Below are 19,689 nucleotides of genomic sequence, written 5' to 3'. Positions count from 1 at the left end.
CCAGTCAAAAACCCAGTCAAAAACCCAGTCAAAAACCCAGTCAAAAACCCAGTCAAAAACCCAGTCAAAAACCCAGTCAAAAACCCAGTTACCTCCACAGAACTCTGAACAAAACTTTAAAATGTACAGAACTTTACATGAAAATGCTTTGAATACTTTACCTGCATGTGTTGAATTTCTACAGAAACCATTACTGAAAGGTTCCTTTCATCAAGGTGATGCCCGCTTTGGAAATTCACGTGGCAGACAGTGTGGTGCCATCAGTCTGATAGCAGTGTTGATGAGCAAGATGAAGAACGTGTTGACCTGGACAACACAAGATCTCAATGGTGTATTGGTTGCAGGAACACGCCTTTATGAATCTTTACGAAACCAGGGTAACATAAATGACCGGGAAGTCATGGGTAGGCATTACATTGCTGTCCATGAATTACCAAGGAGACATGTGCTGGGTAATACTGTCTTTTCCATAGAATATGCAGAGTCTCTCACTGGATTTGTTAATGTTGATGACTATGATGAATCCTTAAGGAATGTGGCCATGCCAGTTGATGTAGCTCTTCAGCGAGCTCTATTGAGTGCTGATGCTTTCCTTTTATGTATTTGTGCCAACACATGTGCAGTTATTAAGGAGGGCTCATGGTATGCCTTTGTTGATTCTCATGCTAACATGACAGAGACAAGTTGTGTTGCTTATCACAGCACCATAGAATCTTTGTATAACTACATTAATGAGATGGCACAGTCATTTGGGGTAATTGCGCCACGATTTGAGATAACTGGAGTTTTTGCTCATGCAGATGCTGAAGTTTCTCACTCGCTGGAGGCAGACCGCAGCAGTTTTCCATGCTCTTCTGGTAAAGCACTTTACAGTGAAGTTCTAAAACGCAAACCTAAGGTATGCAAATCTGTGACGACTGAGGTAAGGTCATCTGTCTTTCAATCACCTGAGGCTGAAGTTCAAAATACAAGCACTGATGTTCCCATGCCACAACCAGTGTGTAATGTGTTGCCGAGTAAAGGAAAAAGGGGGAGAAGTAAAAATCAGTATGAACTATCAGAGAAATGGGTTACGAAGTCCCACTCGCTGGAGGCAGACCGCAGCAGTTTTCCATGCTCTTCTGGTAAAGCACTTTACAGTGAAGTCTTAAAACGCAAACCTAAGGTATGCAAATCTGTGACGACTGAGGTAAGGTCACCTGACTTTCAATTACCTGAGGTTGAAGTTCAAAATACAAGCAATAATGTTCCCATGTCACAGCCGGTGTGTAATGTATTGCCGAGTAAAGGAAAAAGGGGGAGAAGAAAAAAGCAGGATGAGCAGGTCTCTGAGAAACGGGTTGAAAAATCTCATGTTGAAAATGTTGTAGATGACATAATTATTACTGATGTTTCAATTCCAGAAATATTTTTTTCTCTCTTGACTGTTAGAGATCAGCAAGCTTTATGTGAACTTTTGCTTTTGACAAATGATAACAGTGACTGTGATGTTGCAACAAACTTTGGTCCCATTGCAGGTCCGTGTCAGACAAAGAGTATCAAACCAGATGGTAACTGCTTTTTCAGATCACTGGCATATGCGATTTGTGGAAGTGAGGACAAACATTTGAAGATTCGCCGTGCAGTTGTCAAACACCTGAAAATGAACGCTTCAATATTTGAGAGGTATGTGAGAAGTGAGTATACTTCAGTAGAGGACTACTTGATACAATCTAGAGTCTATTATTCTGGGTCATGGGTCACTGAAATTGACATCTTTGCTTCTGCTGATCTATTTAAAACAACAATAATGACTTTTAATGATGGCCGGTGGAATGCACACAAACCTACTGGAGAGGTAATTGTAAACAATGCAATATATTTGAAAAACTGTAATGGTAATCATTATGAAGTTGTGACATGTGTCAAGCACAGAGATCAAGACATTTGCGCAGCAAAGTGTGGGAATGCTACTTCAAATGAGGTGAGAATGCTATGTCTGCGTAAAAGGAAGGTAAGTGACGCTGCAGAATGTGACCAAGAGACCAAGAGACAGAAACAATGGAAGTATGAGAAGTCCAAGTATGATAGTGACATTGATTTCAGACAGAATAAAATTGCCCATGCCAAAACAAAATACCGTGATGTTCAGTTTCAGAAACATGTTTGCCAGTATTCTCAGATGAAATATAAAAATAATGTCTCATTTCAGGCAACTGTACGTGAGTATTCCAAGAAGAAATATCTTCAAAACCTGGCCTTTAACACAAGAGTGCGTGAGTATTCCAAGAAGAAATATCTTCAAAACCTGGCCTTTAACACAAGAGTGCGTGAGTATTCCAAGAGGAAATATCTTCAAAACCTGGCCTTTAACACAAGAGTACGTGAGTATTCCAAGAAGAAATATCTTCAAAACCTGGACTTTAAAGTAAGAGTGCGTGAGTATTCTAAGACAAAATATCACAAAGATGTAAACTTTCATTTCAGTAAAATACAAAAAGGCTGTGAGGTATATGCAAAAAAAAGGGAAAAACAGAAAGACATTGGTGTTGCCATTGCTGGTTTTCGTCAAGAAGTGAGTAGAGGTCCAGAGTTTGTGTGATGTGTTTGTCACCGTTTACTTTTCAGAAAGCAGGTTACTGAATGCAAACCAGAATGCTATGAAGACAAAGGAGACAAAATTGCTGCTTTGGCAAGAAGATGCATCACCCTGAGGTATGTGCATGTTTGTGATGAAAAATGTCATAATACTTCTGGTTTTTCTCCAAGGTGCAAATTGTGGATTTGTCCAACCTGTCATCGAAAAATTATCAGTGGAAAACTGCCTGAAGAGAGTGTTGCTAACAATATGCATTTGGTGGACATTCCAAATCAACTAAAGTGTCTTAACTCTTTGGAACAACATCTTGTGGCACGTAATATTCCTTTTTTGAAGTTACTCTGTCTTCCCCGTGGAAAACAAAATGGCTGCCATGGACCGGTGGTGTGTGTTCCTGTAAATACTGCAGATGTGTCAAATATTCTTCCACGAAATGAATGTGATGACAAGATGATAAGGATAAAACTGAAGCGCAAGTTAACCTACAAAGGGCATTATGAGTACAAGCATGTTCACACTGATCGTGTTAGAAATGCTCTGCGACGTTTGATCAGGTGCAATAAATGGTACAAGGATGTGGAGATTAATGAACAATGGATCAACTCTTTGAATGAACCAGAAGAGAATGTTGCTGAAGAAATGGAGGAACAAGCTGACGTTGAAAAGAGTGAAGAGGAAAATGATACTGAAGAACAGCCAGAGGAAGACTTGACTTACATCAAAGAGCAGAGTGGTCTTTTGTCAGACACATGTTTACAACCTGTCGATCTTGGTTCAGAAGTAATTGATCAGCACTTTCAAGATGTATTAAATGTGGCACCAGCTGAAGGTAACAGTCCTGTTAAATTACTGTCTGATAAAAGCAATGAAGCAAAATGTTTTCCTGTTCTCTTTCCAACTGGTGGTCCAACATTCCATGATGAGAGAGAAAGAAAGATCACACTGTCACGATACTTGAATGCAAGAATCCTCAACGCAGATGGACGTTTTGCACGGAGTACAGACTTTATTTTCTATGCACAATACATGTCGGAGTTGGATCAAATTGTATCTAATGTTTCTATTGCTTTGCGAAAAGGGTCGGACAAGAGGTTGTTGCAAGGAGTAACCTCGGATATGCTGACAAACCCAGAGTCGTTAGCTAAAATATTGAATTATGATGAAGGATACAAATTTTTGAGACCAGTCCGTGGAACGCCACCCTATTGGCAATCGACTCAAAAAGACCTTTTTGCTCTCATAAGACAACTAGGTATTCCAACTTTCTTTGCATCCTTTAGCTCTGCTGATCTCAGATGGCCTGAAATGATCAACACCATCCTGGAGCAAGAACAGAAAAATGTCAGTGTTGATGAGCTTGACAGGATGTTTGATTATAGATGGCATTGTTTTTTGAAGGATGTCATTATGTCACCTGCTCAACCTATTGGAAAGATCAAAGACTACTTCTATCGTGTAGAGTTTCAACAGCGTGGATCTCCTCATGTTCATTGTCTGTTTTGGGTTGAAAATGCTCCAAAGTTAAATGAAGACAACGAAGACAGTGATGCTTTGGTTGCTGCTTTCATAGATCATTATATCACTTGTGAGACACCAGGAGATGATGACGCAGAACTTTATGAGACTGTGAACAGTGTTCAAAAGCACAGCAGAAGACATTCCAAGACATGCCGGAAGAAAAACACAGTGTGTAGATTTAATTTTCCACGGCCTCCATCTAGCCGCACCTTTATAACAAGAGCTATACGAGATGACTTGAAAGGCAATGATGGAAATGAGACTGCAAGTGCAATTCTGAAGAAAATCAAAACTGCGTTAACAGAATCTGAAGTCAATTTTGATTCAACAGATGCCTTTTTCCAATCCATTGGAATTAATCAAGCTGTGTTTGAGAAGGCGTACAAGAAATGTTCTAAAAAGAAAAGTGTCGTCTTGAAACGAAGTCCAAAAGATGTTTGGGTAAATCAATATAACCCTCATTTATTGCGTGCATGGCAAGGCAACATGGATATCCAGTATGTCACAGATGCTTACTCTGTAGTGGTTTATATTATTAGTTACATCACAAAAGCAGAACAAGAAATGGGACTGTTGTTGCAACGTGCACAAAATGAAGCTATGAATGGAAATCTTGAAGCAAGATCATCATTAAAAATGTTGGGAAGTGTATATCTACACAACAGAGAAGTTTCAGCACAAGAGGCAGTGTATCGCCTAACAGGTATGCACTTGAAAGAATGCTCTCGCAAAGTCCAGTTTATTCCAATTGGAACTGATCCTGTGAAGATGAGTTTGCCTTTGCGTGTTCTCCAAAACAAAGATGACCATTGTGGTGAAGAGAATTTTTGGATGAATAGTTTGGTTGACCGATACAAGAGTAGACCAAAAACAGAACATTTTGAGATTCTGTGTCTGGGCAGTTTTTGTTCAGAATACAGGATATTGTCAACATCTGAGCTATCTTCACAAAACAAAGAAAATGTGATCAAGCTTGACAACAATTGTGGTTATATGATAAGAAGAACTCGAACTGAACCTGCAGTAATAAGGTATCCAAGATTTTCACCAACAAAAGATCCTGAGAAGTACTATCATTCACTGCTACAACTTTTTTTACCACATTATGAAGATTACCAGCTGAAGCCTGAGAAGTTCCACACTTATGAGGATTTCTACAACAATGGTGCTGTGAAATGCGGAAGTAATGTGACTGAAGTAAAATCTATTGTTGATTCTAATCGAGCACTGTTTGAAAAGGACAGCGATGAAATGGACCGAGCTCAACAGGTTTTGGAGCTGGGTGTTGATTTGGAAGATGCTTGGGCTGCATTGTGTCCTGAAACAGAGAAGGAGCGCCATGAATGTATCGAGCTAAAGAAGAATAACGTACTTCCTGAAGAAGATGATTCTGACACACTTATTCCAGATCTTGTAGCGAACCCTCGAACTGCATTCACAATTGAGAACAGTAATGCTGCAATGTCTCGAGATGAAGCATTGGGTTTACTAAGATCATTAAATGCTAAACAGTCTGCAATATTTTACAAAGTTCGCGACTGGTGTTTACAAAAACTGCATGGAGAAAATCCTGAACCGTTTCGCTTGTTTGTTACTGGTGGAGCAGGCACAGGAAAAAGCCATTTAATCAAAGCAATATGCTATGAATCTTCTAGACTCTTGTCTCAGCTGTCTGACAACCCTGATGAGCGGAGTGTGATTTTATGTGCATCAACTGGAGTAGCTGCATACAACATTGGCGCTGCTACCATACACCACACTTTTTCAATTGGTGCTAATGTCAAACTGCCATATCAACCACTAAGTGATGACAAAATCAATTCTCTGCGTTCCAAACTTGGATGTTTGCAGATTTTGATTATTGATGAAGTATCCATGGTTGACCATCACCTTTTGTCATATGTTCATGGGAGATTGAGACAAATCAAACAAACTGGTGATTACTCCCTCTTTGGAAAAGTAAGTCTTGTAGCTGTAGGAGATTTTTATCAGCTGCCGCCTGTCAAAGGAACTCCACTCTATGCTGATACAAAAGGAGTGAACCTTTGGGAAAACCACTTTGAAATTGCTGAATTAACTGAAGTTGTTCGGCAACAAGATGTAACTTTTGCTGAAACCTTAAATCGTCTGAGAGTTCGTAAAAAGAATGAACCTCTAAGCTCAGGTGACATCAACATGTTGAAGCAACGTGAAACAGGAGAAGAATGCGGTGATGTTCATATATTTCCTACAAATAAAGAGGTTGATGAATACAATATTCAGAGACTAAATGAGGTTTGTCCTGAGGCAATCAGTATTCGAGCTCAAGACTTTGAGAGAAATCCAAAAACTGGAAGGATTGAAAAAAAAGTTGGATTTCATTTAACCGTTTTCAACTCCTGTTTGGCTAAATGTGTTTCCTTGGGTGTTGGAGCAAGAGTTATGTTAAAGAAAAATATTAATGTTTCGGATGGACTTGTGAATGGAGCATTTGGTACAGTTGTCCATATTAGCAGAAGTCAAAAACAGGACGACGATGATTATGATGATGACTTTCCATCAGCCATTCATGTGGAATTTGATGATCCAAATGTGGGAAAAATTCAGAGATCAAACCAACGACATAGATTTTCCCAAAATTCTACAGTAATTGAAGTTCAAGAAGATCAAGTCACAACCAACGGTGGATTAAGGCGCCAATTTCCACTTAGACTGGCATGGGCATGCACTGTTCACAAAGTCCAAGGGCTCACAGTAGATAAAGCTGTCGTATCCCTTGACAAGATCTTTACTTCAGGACAAGCATATGTTGCATTGAGTCGTGTGAGAACTCTCAATGGACTAATTATTCAAAACTTCAAGGAGTCTGTAATATACTGTAATGATCAAATTGACTTGGCAATGAAAAATATACCAAAATTTCCATTAGAAAGTCACACTTTCTCAAAGACACCTGGTATATTTACAATTGCTCTTCAGAATGTGCAAAGTCTTCAAGCTCATGTTCAAGATATTCAAGCTCACAGACAACTTATGAATGCAGATTGTATTTGTTTAACTGAAACATGGCTAAAAGTTGAAGACCAAGTACAAATACCAGGATTTATTTTCAAGCATAATCCAAGAGCTAAGTGCTATGACAACAGCACTCCCCTTTTCAGTAATTTAAAACAACAGCGAGGAGGTGGGGTTGCTATTTACTGTTGTGAAAACATGTTTTTTAAAGTCATCATTCCAGAACCTTGCAATTTGGAATGTTTGTACTTCTCAGTTCCACATATCAGTTTGAATGCTGCTCTGCTGTACAGGCCTAATTCATATCAAATTGATGTGTTTCGACAAAATCTGTTACATGTCATTACTGAGCTGGAAAAACATCCAGGAAAAAAAGTAATTATGGGAGACTTCAATGAGGACATCTTAACATCATCTTCAATTGGGACACTAATGGAAGTCCATGGATACAGTCAACATGTGCAATGTCCTACAACTGAAAAGGGTACGTTAATAGACCATGTCTATATTAAAGATGCAGAAAATGTTACAATTGAAATTGTTTCAACTTACTATAGTTACCATGAAGCAATACTAGTTTCAGTAAGGTAATTGACATTTCTGACACATAATGAAGACTGTATAACTGCATTTTTCTTTTCTGTGCCCCTGCCCTGCTACAATTAATCTGAGATTGAGGTCCATGAAGGTCTGTTCAAGTTCACAAGTGAAAACGGTATGTTATTAGACCATTTATTTCAAATCATTTCAATAAGAAAATGATTCATTTGTTGTAATTTCTGCAAGTCCACTAGTATGCTATCAAGAAAGGTTTACTCATGTAAGGTAATATGTCTGATTTATGCAGCACGCTGAACTAAGAAATGTATATAATTACACTGTCTATTCTGTTTTTGTTCGTACAATGTGACGCACATCTTGAGATTCCAAGGTCTATACAGTCCTGACCATTCCATACCAAGTTCTATCCATTGTTCATCGGGCACAAACCAGCACCTCCCATAATTGCTCTTCTTTCTGGAGCTCCAAAGCTACATCCAGTCAAGGTTTTTGTAGTTTTTATGCATTAAATTTGTGTTTGATTTTTCTTCATTTTAGACAATGGTTTTGTTTTTTAGCTGAATTTGTTTTTGATCTAATTTCTGCCAGTCTAAGCCATCCAAACAACACTGGATGCTTCCAATCAGCATAGGAAGCATCCACAAAGACTGCCTGCATTCCTACAGTTGTCTTATAAAATGCAATTAAGTTAATAGGATTACAAGAAAACATCTAAAAATGATCTAGAAAACTTCACATAGAAAGGTAAGTTGACATGATTGTGTACATTTTAATAGTTTAAAAAGAAAATATTTAAGGCACTATCAACTAACAATATAATTTCAGATTTATAAACTGTATGTTATCTTACCTTTTTGTCAGTAATTTTTTTTTTTTTTGATTTCTGAAACACTGAAGTCATAATTCCTCCATATACCCATCACAAGATTTTCTGCTCCATGAACTCCTCTATAGAAGCACACAAAATAAAAATAATATCTTTTTTGATCAGCTATGTCTGCAAAGCTTGAATGAAAGCATGTCAATTTCAGTTAACAGATTATCTACATTAATGGCAATATGTTTTTGTGTAAACTGCTTCACTTTCATCAAGCAGTTTGTTATATGTATGTAATCTCTGCAGATTTCTGAATGAACTGAAGTTATAATTTCCTCCATATGTCATCACAAGATTATCTGCACCATGAACTTTTATAAAGAATCGCACAACTATTAAGATGGTAAGTTTTATTGAAGTAAATTTAAGTTGTGGACATTTATACAAGCACTGATAATCTACTAATGGTACACTTTCAGATTTGTGCAGCAACTCTAACTACTGTTGATATTTTGAAGTCCACATATCCCTATACAAATGTCCACAAAAGGTAAGCTATCAGACCATGTCTATATTAGTTGTGAAATGTTTAATGTGAAGACTTCACTTATAGCACTTGTTGAATGAATGTAATATTTTCAGATTTCTGAAATTCACCAAAGTCCTAACTTCCTCCATACATCCATCACAAGATTATCTGCACCATGAACTTTTATAAAGAATCACACAACTATTAAGACCGTAAGTTTTATTGAAGTAAATTAAGTTGTAGACATTTATACAAGCACTGATTAATCTACTAATGGTACACTTTCAGATTTGTGCAGCAACGCTAACTACTGTTGATATTTTGAAGTCCACATATCCCTATACAAATGCCCATAAAAGGTAAGCTAACAGGCCATGTCCATGTTAGTTATGAAATGTTTAATGTTAAGATTTCACTTATAGCACTTTGTTGAATGGATGTAATATTTTCAGATTTCTGAAATTCACAGAAGTCATAATTTCCTCCATATACCCATCACAAGATTCTCTGCTCCATGAACTTTTATAAAGAAGCGCACAACTGATAAAACAGTAAGTTTTATTGAAGTAAATTTAAGTTGTGGACATTTATACAAACACTGATTAATCTAATGGTACATTTTCAGATTTGTGCAGCAACTCTAACTACTGTTGATATTTTGAAGTCCACATATCCCTATACAAATGTCCACAAAAGGTAAGCTAACAGACCATGTCTGTGTTAGTTGTGAAATGTTTAATATGAAAACTTCACTTATAGCACTTTGTTGAATGAATGTAATATTTTTTAGATTTCTGAAATTCACCAAAGTCCTAACTTCCTCCATATATCCATCACAAGATTATCTACACCATGAACTTTTATAAAGAATCGCACAACTATTAAGACAGTAAGTTGTATTGAAGTAAATTTAAGTTGTGGACATTTATCCAATCACTGATTAATCTACTAATGGTACACTTTCAGATTTGTGCAGAAACTCTAACTACTGTTGATATTTTGAAGTCCACATATCCCTATACAAATGTCCACAAAAAGTAAGCTAACAGACCATGTCCATGTTCGTTATGAAATGTTTAATGTTAAGATTTCACTTATAGCACTTTGTTGAATGAATGTAATATTTTCAGATTACTAAAATTCACCCAAGTCATAATTTCCTCCATATACCCATCACAAGATCCTCTGCTCCATGAACTTTTATAAAGAAGCGCACAACTGATAAAACGGTAAGTTTTATTATTAAAGTAAATTTAAGTTGTGGACATTTATACAAGCACTGATTAATCTAATGGTACACTTTCAGATTTGTGCAGAAACTCGTACTATTGATATTTTGAAGTCCACATATCCCTAAACAAATGTCCACAAACAGAAAGGTAACAGACCATGGCTATGTTAGTTGTGAAATGTTTAATGTGAAGACTTTACTTATAGCACTTTGTTCAATGAATGTAATATTTTCAGATATCTGAAATGCACTGAAGTCAAAACTTCCTCACATATACCAATGAAAAGATTGTATGCGGCATTAACTTCTCTAAAGTGTACAACTGATTAAAAAAGGTAATGTATAATGCATATATTCAAACTAGTTACTGAAAACATATCATTTTTGTGATTTGGTTTATTTCTTTTCCCCTTCTAGAAATAGTGACAACAACATTCTTCTGAACTATCAATTCAAAAATTGTTCTGAAAAAACTTTAAACCTATGCAGGCAGTCAATAGTCAATTGTTATTTTACAAATGAATACATAATCTCCACAGTAACAATGTTGAATGGATGGCTTGTATTACATTTGGCCTATGTATAGTTACTTTAATATGTGCCAGCCAAAAGAGGATGGCCTGCCCCTGCTGAGTCTGGTTCCTCTCAAGGTTTCTTCCTTTGCCACTACGCTGATTATGCTCCAGCCCTTGGTCCATGATGTTCCACACTGCTATCTATGGGAGTTTTTCCTTGCCACTGTCGCCTTTTTGGCTTGCTCACTGGGGTATTAAGGCACAACATGTTAAATAAAGTAATAAAGATTTTTTTTTAAATAAATTGAGTGAAATATACTTTGTCTCTGTAGCCATATACTTCATTTTAATGTCTTTGATTTTCTACTTGTATTAAATGGATGTAGACACTATATTTAGTATATGAATTGATTCTACAAACTTGGTGTCTTTTACAAAAAGTGCATCATAAAACAGCTTAGTGGATCGAGCATTTACATAATTTTCATTTAATTTGTAGTAAGCTATAATTTTTTAACAGTTGTTTTTATTTTGAAATATTAAAATTAGTAAGTGACTGTCTTCAGGACAACAGTTAAAATGTTGTCAAACTTGAATGTTTTAACTTTAAGTATTGTCAGTGGGCAAAGTTAAACTATTATATATGCATTTGTTTGGTTTAAAGCTTTATGTAGTTAACTTGAAATTTATAAAAGCCAGCCTAATTAAAAAAAATTAAGTTTACTTAGACCATGACAAACATCCAATCACACCCTTCTACTCTCTAGCTCACTACACACAATACACAAAAGGAAATTGACATGACCATGAACACACAAAGGCAAAAAGTATTAATATGAAGAAAACCGCTTACATTGCAAGAATAGTAGATTGTCAAGGACCGCTATAGCAATCCTTTTTTCACAAAACTTTCTGGATACTCGAGAATGAAAGAATGAACAATGTTTCTAAAACCAAAAGAAAGATTAAAACAATGCTTACCTGGATAATAAAGGAACAATTTTATAAAGTTGGACAGGACTCTAACTCACAATCTCTGGGTGATGTGACTGTTACTCATCTAGTAGGACCATTGGGGAAAATTGTTTTTTTTTATATATGTTTTTTACCAAGATGCCAAAGTTCCATTAATCAAGTCAAGCATGAATCTTTATATGAATGTGCCACATCATATTCTAATGATTACTTTTCAGAAAGACACTATGTCTGTAACACAATGGTTTTGGCTCATGGCACATGGTTAAGCTTACGCTTAAGCTGCAGAGGATATGCTTCAGTGTAAGAATGAGCACACAATAATCACACAAAAGAATTACTTGGCATCTCAACCAGTTAACCATGCTAAGATCTCTTAATGCTAATGTAACTTATGGTTAGCTAATGTGGAGCCAGAAGAGAAAAAAGAGCAGAAATAGAATGTACATGAAGAAGAGATAGGTTCAGAAGTACTTATGGATGAAATGAAAACAAGCTGCTGCAGCGCAATAGATTAGAACAATGCAGGAATCAACACAATTTTTATACTCATCCAACACGGGGTTCAAACCCACAATCGGAACGGCTCGGGATTTGTAACACATGGTTTAGCCGATTGCGCCACTCAGAGGACGTGAATTTCAATGCAGCAGAGGAGAGGGTTCAGTGTGAGAATGAGTTCACAAAAAAGTTCCATAAGCATGCTAAGCTATCTTAATGCTAATTTAGCTTATTACGTGGTACATCCAATCCTGGCAAAATAGACATCCTCGGATTCGACATGATGCAAGGAATCGATAGACACCAATTTTATGATTTTGTGACAAACTGTTCACAAGTTACAGCCTCTGAACCAATGTTGGGTCGAACTTGTTAAATTTGCGACATCATAACTTTTTTTTTCCAGTATAGCAAAAAAATCGGGAACAGTACTTCTGTGCGGCTCGGTCCGAAGATCATTTGAGCAAATTTTGGACAAATTTGGACAAATTTTGAAGGAGGAGTAGCGAAAAAACGGTTTTACATTCGCTCCAATATGGCGGCCAGTCACATTGTTGGAAAATGATAAATGAGATATCGTCTGAATCGGCATAAACCAAGGATCATAATGACATAAAGAATTCAAAATTTGAACAATATTTTAAAATGTTATAAGCGTTTTTAAAAAAAAAAATGATATCTCTGGAACACTAGGTGGCGCTGTGATCAAACTTCTCAGGTACCTTCGGGCCATGCTAATGATGATCCATACCAAATTTGGTGAAGAAATTTCAAATAGTTTAAAAGATATTGCAAATTATGACAAAATTCAAAATGGCAGACACGTGGTACATCCCATCATGGCAATATTGATATCCACGGATTCGGCATGATGCAAGGAATCCATAGATACCACAATTATGATTTTCTGACAAACTTTTCAAAAGTTATTGGCCAAAATAGCAATTTGTCATATCTCATGACCCGTAGGTGGCGCTATTCCCAACTTTGGAATGGGACCTCAGAACATGCTTCTGATGAAGTGTACCAATTTTCGTTTCCATTGATCAAACTTTGGCCGAGATACAGCCTCTTAGCCAATTTTGGGTGGACCTCGTTAAGTTTGCAACATTATAACTTTTTTTTTCCAGTATAACAAAAAAATCGGGAACAGTACTTTTATGCGGCTCAGTCTGAAGATCATTTGAGTGCATTTTTGGAGAAAATTGGACAAAATTTGAAGGAGGAGTAGCGAAAAAACTGAATACTGTGCATTTCAAAATGGCCACTACTGTAATGGGCGGGGTCTTAATGTAAGGTATTGGTTGTGATCAGCATGATGAGTGGAATCAGGTGTACTAAGTTTCATGTCTCTAGATCAAAGGGTTCAAAAGTTATAACCATTTCAATGTTGAATTTTTGAACTGGTGGTGGCGCTATAGAGTTGGTCCTAGAGGGTCAAAAATTGGTCCAATTACTATTCATTAGCATCACTACAAGTGTGCCAAATTTCATCATTTTCCTATGTACGGTTCATAGGGCTGCCATAGACTCCCATTCACGGAATAATAATAATAATAATAAGAAAACCAACAGATACAATAGGTGCCTCTGCACCTTCGGTGCTTGGCCCCTAAATATAGCTGCAAGCAGCAACACGGGGCCAAGCCCTGCAAGGCACCGCAATTAGAACAATTACAGCAAAGTTCAAAGGCTTGGCACCGCAATTAGAACAAGTACAGCAAAGTTCAAAGGCTTGGCACCGCAATTAGAACAAGTACAGCAAAGTTGAAAGGCTTGGCACCTCAAGCAGAACAAGTACTGCAAACTGCAAGTACAGCAAGCTGCAAGTACAGCAAGCACAGCAAGTACAGCAAGCACAGCAAGTACAGCAAGTACAGCAAGTACAACAAGTACAGCAAGTACAGCAAGCACAGCAAGTACAGCAAGTACTGCAAGTACAGCAGCGCATCAAGCATTTAAGCACCAATAGCAGTGCAGAGCCGCAAGAACAAAAACAGCACAAATTGAATATACATGTAAATGAAGCACAGCTAGCATTTAAGCACCAACAGCAGAGCAGAACCGGAAGGAATTGAAATGACAACTTTATACACAATTTTAAAGTCGTCCCAAATGGGACTCGAACCCACGACCAGAATGGTTCGGGAATCGAGATGCATGGTTTAGCTGATTGCGCCACTCAGAGGACGTGAATTTCAAAACAGCAGAGGAGAGGGTTCAGTGTGAGAATGAGTGACATGTTAACCAGATTAGCATGCTAAGCTAGCTTAATGCTAATTTAGCTTATGATGTGGTACATCCAATCCTGGCAAAATAGATATCATCGGATTCGACATGATGCAAGGAATCGATAGACACCAATTTTATGATTTTGTGACAAACTGTTCACAAGTTACAGCCTCTTAGCCAATTTTGGGTTGACCTTGTTAAATTTGTGACATCATAACTTTTTTATTACAGTATAGCAAAAAAATCGGGAACAGTACTTTTATGCGGCTCGGTCCGAAGATCATTTGAGCAAATTTTGGACAATTTTGGACAAATTTTGAAGGAGGAGTAGCGAAAAAACTGTTTTACATTCGCTCCAATATGGCGGCCAGTCACATTGTTGGAAAATGACAAATGAGATATCGTCTAAATCGGCATAAACCAAGGAACATAATGTCATAAAGAACTCAAAATTTGAACAATAGTTTCAAATGTTATAAGCGTTTTTTCAAAAAACAATGATATATCTGGAACACTAGGTGGCGCTGTGATCAAACTTCTCATGTCGCTTTAGGACATGGTGTCGGTCATCCCTACCAAATTGTGTGCTGATATGTCAAATAGTTTAAAAGATATTGCAATTTATGACAAAATTCAAAATGGCGGACACGTGGTACATCCCATCATGGCAAAATCGATATCCACGGATTCGGCATGATGCAAGGAATCCATAGATACCACAATTATGATTTTCTGACAAACTGTTCAAAAGTTATTGGCCAAAATAGCAATTTGTCATATCTCATGACCCGTAGGTGGCGCTGTTCCCAACTCTGGCATGGGACCTCAGAACATACTTCCGATGAAGTGTACCAATTTTCGTTTCGATTGATCAAACTTTGGCCGAGATACAGCCTCTTAACCAATTTTGGGTGGACCTCGTTAAGTTTGCGACATTATAACTTTTTTTTTCCAGTATAACAAAAAAATCGGGAACAGTACTTTTATGCGGCTCAGTCTGAAGATCATTTGAGTGCATGTTTGGAGAAAATTGGAGAAAATTTGAAGGAGGAGTAGCGAAATAACTGAATACTGTACATTTCAAAATGGCCACTACTGTTATGGGCGGGGTCTTAATGTAAGGTATTGGTTGTGATCAGCATGATGAGTGGAATCAGGTGTACTAAGTTTCATGTCTCTAGATCAAAGGGTTCAAAAGTTATAACCATTTCAATGTTGAATTTTTGAACTGATGGTGGCGCTATAGAGTTGGTCCTAGAGGGTCAAAAATTGGTCCAATTACTATTCATTAGCATCACTACAAGTGTGCCAAATTTCATCATTTTCCTATGTACGGTTCATAGGGCTGCCATAGACTTCCATTTGCGGAAGAAGAAGAAGAAGAATAATAATAATAATAATAATAAGAAAACCAACAGATACAATAGGTGCCTCTGCACCTTCGGTGCTTGGCCCCTAAATATAGCTGCAAGCAGCAACACGGGGCCAAGCCCTGCAAGGCACCGCAATTAGAACAAGTACAGCAAAGTTCAAAGGCTTAGCAGAACAAGTACTGCAAACTGCAAGTACAGCAAGCTGCAAGTACAGCAAGTACTGCAAGTACAGCAAACACAGCAAGTACAGCAAGTACTGCAAACACAGCAAGTACAGCAAGTACTGCAAGCACAGCAAGCACAGCAAGTACTGCAAGTACAGCAGCGCATCAAGCATTTAAGCACCAATAGCAGTGCAGAGCCGCAAGAACAAAAAGAGAACAAATTGAATATACATGTAAATGAAGCACAGCGAGCATTTAAGCACCAACAGCAGAGCAGAGCCGGAAGGAATTGAAATGACAACTTTATACACAATTTTAAAGTCGTCTCACATGGGACTCGAACCCACAACCACAATGGTTTGGGATTCGAGAAGCATGGTTTAGCCGATTGCGCCACTCAGAGGACGTGAATTTCAAACCAGCAGAGGAGAGGGTTCAGTGTGAGAATGAGTTCACAAAAAAGTTCCATGACATGTTAACCAGATTAGCATGCTAAGCTAGCTTATTGCTAATTTAGCTTATGACGTGGTACATCCAATCCTGGCAAAATAGATATCATCGGATTCGACATGATGCAAGGAATCGATAGACACCAATTTTATGATTTTGTGATAAACTGTTCACAAGTTACAGCCTCTTAGCCAATTTTGGGTTGACCTTGTTAAATTTGTGACATCATAACTTTTTTATTACAGTATAGCAAAAAAATCGGGAACAGTACTTTTATGCGGCTCGGTCCGAAGATCATTTGAGCAAATTTTGGACAATTTTGGACAAATTTTGAAGGAGGAGTAGCGAAAAAACTGTTTTACATTCGCTCCAATATGGCGGCCAGTCACATTGTTGGAAAATGACAAATGAGATATCGTCTAAATCGGCATAAACCAAGGAACATACTGTCATAAAGAACTCAAAATTTGAACAATATTTTCAAATGTTATAAGCGTTTTTTCAAAAAACAATGATATATCTGGAACACTAGGTGGCGCTGTGATCAAACTTCTCATGTCGCTTTAGGACATGGTGTCGGTCATCCCTACCAAATTGTGTGCTGATATGTCAAATAGTTTAAAAGATATTGCAATTTATGACAAAATTCAAAATGGCGGACACGTGGTACATCCCATCATGGCAAAATCGATATCCACGGATTCGGCATGATGCAAGGAATCCATAGATACCACAATTATGATTTTCTGACAAACTGTTCAAAAGTTATTGGTCAAAATAGCAATTGTTCATATCTCATGACCCATAGGTGGCGCTATTCCCAACTTTGCATTGGAACCTCAACACATGCTTCTGATGAAGTGTACCAATTTTCGTTTTGATTGATCAAACTTTGGCCGAGATACAGCCTCTTAGCCTATTTTGGGTGGACCTCGTTAAGTTTGCGACATTATAACTTTTTTTTTCCAGTATAACAAAAAAATCGGGAACAGTACTTTTATGCGGCTCAGTCTGAAGATCATTTGAGTGCATGTTTGGAGAAAATTGGACAAAATTTGAAGGAGGAGTAGCGAAAAAACTGAATACTGTACATTTCAAAATGGCCACTACTGTAATGGGCGGGGTCTTAATGTAAGGTATTGGTTGTGATCAGCATGATGAGTGGAATCAGGTGTACTAAGTTTCATGTCTCTAGATCAAAGGGTTCAAAAGTTATAACCATTTCAATGTTGAATTTTTGAACTGGTGGTGGCGCTATAGAGTTGGTCCTAGAGGGTCAAAAATTGGTCCAATTACTATTCACTAGCATCACTACAAGTGTGCCAAATTTCATCATTTTCCTATGTACGGTTCATAGGGCTGCCATAGACTTCCATTTGCGGAAGAAGAAGAAGAAGAATAATAATAATAATAATAAATATAGCTGCAAGCAGCAACACGGGGCCAAGCCCTGCAAGGCACCGCAATTAGAACAATTACAGCAAAGTTCAAAGGCTTGGCACCGCAATTAGAACAAGTACAGCAAAGTTCAAAGGCTTGGCACCGCAAGCAGAACAAGTACTGCAAACTGCAAGTACAGCAAGCTGCAAGTACAGCAAGCACAGCAAGTACAGCAAGCACAGCAAGTACAGCAAGTACAGCAAGTACAACAAGTACAGCAAGTACAGCAAGCACAGCAAGTACAGCAAGTACTGCAAGTACAGCAGCGCATCAAGCATTTAAGCACCAATAGCAGTGCAGAGCCGCAAGAACAAAAACAGCACAAATTGAATATACATGTAAATGAAGCTCAGCGAGCATTTAAGCAGCAACAGCAGAGCAGAGCCGGAAGGAATTGAAATGACAACTTTATACACAATTTTAAAGTCGTCTCACATGGGACTCGAACCCACGACCACAATGGTTCGGGATTCGAGATGCATGGTTTAGCCGATTGCGCCACTCAGAGGACGTGAATTTCAAAACAGCAGAGGAGAGGGTTCAGTGTGAGAATGAGTTCACAAAAAAGTTCCATGACATGTTAACCAGATTAGCATGCTAAGCTAGCTTATTGCTAATTTAGCTTATGACGTGGTACATCCAATCCTGGCAAAATAGATATCATCGGATTCGACATGATGCAAGGAATCGATAGACACCAGCTTAGCATGCTAATCTGGTTAACATGTCATGGAACTTTTTTGTGAACTCATTCTCACACTGAACCCTCTCCTCTGCTGTTTTGAAATTTTATGATTTTGTGACAAACTGTTCACAAGTTACAGCCTCTGAACCAATGTTGGGTCGAACTTGTTAAATTTACGACATCATAACTTTTTTTTCCCAATATAGCAAAAAAATCGGGAACAGTACTTCTGTGCGGCTCGGTCCGAAGATCATTTGAGCAAATTTTGGACAATTTTGGACAAATTTTGAAGGAAGAGTAGCGAAAAAACTGTTTTACATTCGCTCCAATATGGCGGACAGTCACATTGTTGGAAAATGGCATATGAGATATCGTTGAAATCGGCATAAGCCAAGGAATATATTGACATAAAGAAATCATATTTCAAGCAATGTTAGCAAAAGTTATAAGCGTTTTTTCAAAAAACAATGATATCTCTGGAACACTAGGTGGCGCTGTGATCAAACTTCTCAGGTACCTCCGGGCCATGCTAATGGTGATCCATACCAAATGTGGTGAAGAAATTTCAAATAGTTTCAAAGATATTGCAAATTATGACAAAATTCAAAATGGCGGACACAGGGTACATCCCATCATGGCAAAATCGATATCCACGGATTCGGCATGATGCAAGGAATCCATAGATACCACAATTATGATTTTCTGACAAAGTGTTCAAAAATTATTGGCCAAAATAGCAATTTTCCATATCTCATGAACCGTAGGTGGCGCTGTTCCCGACTTTGGCAGAGTCCCTCAGATCATGCTTCCGATTAAGCGTACCAATTTTCGTATCGATTGATCAAAGTTTGGCCGAGATACAGCCTCTTAGCCAATTTTGGGTGGACCTCGTTAAGTTTGCGACAGTACAACTTTTTTTTTCCAGTATAACAAAAAAATCGGGAACAGTACTTTTATGCGGCTCAGTCCGAAGATCATTTGAGCAAATGGTTGGAGAAAATTGGACAAAATTTGAAGGAGGAGTAGCGAAATAACTGAATACTGTACATTTCAAAATGGCCACTACTGTAATGGGCGGGGTCTTAATGTAAGGTATTGGTTGTGATCAGCATGATGAGTGGAATCA

The 19,689-nt window shown here is 37.8% G+C and overlaps 1 protein-coding gene across 1 annotated transcript; it reads left to right on the top strand.

The window, feature by feature from the left end:
* Window positions 1-1,552: 1,552 nt before the first annotated feature.
* LOC130081239 (uncharacterized) lies at window positions 1,553-11,017 on the top strand. The gene is made up of 8 exons (XM_056246222.1): window positions 1,553-2,694; window positions 7,763-8,136; window positions 8,240-8,395; window positions 8,775-9,018; window positions 9,450-9,548; window positions 9,623-9,693; window positions 10,465-10,563; window positions 10,646-11,017. Exon 1 carries the CDS (start codon window positions 1,643-1,645, stop codon window positions 2,579-2,581), a length of 939 nt encoding a protein of 312 aa, XP_056102197.1. The 5' UTR covers window positions 1,553-1,642; the 3' UTR covers window positions 2,582-2,694; window positions 7,763-8,136; window positions 8,240-8,395; window positions 8,775-9,018; window positions 9,450-9,548; window positions 9,623-9,693; window positions 10,465-10,563; window positions 10,646-11,017.
* Window positions 11,018-19,689: the final 8,672 nt, after the last annotated feature.

This window comes from Rhinichthys klamathensis, unplaced genomic scaffold, assembly GCF_029890125.1.
Source record: "Rhinichthys klamathensis goyatoka isolate OS25496 unplaced genomic scaffold, OSU_Roscu_1.1 h1tg000036l_1, whole genome shotgun sequence".
NCBI classification, from domain to species: Eukaryota; Metazoa; Chordata; class Actinopteri; order Cypriniformes; family Leuciscidae; genus Rhinichthys; species Rhinichthys klamathensis.
This window is presented reverse-complemented; position numbering and strand designations above follow the sequence as displayed.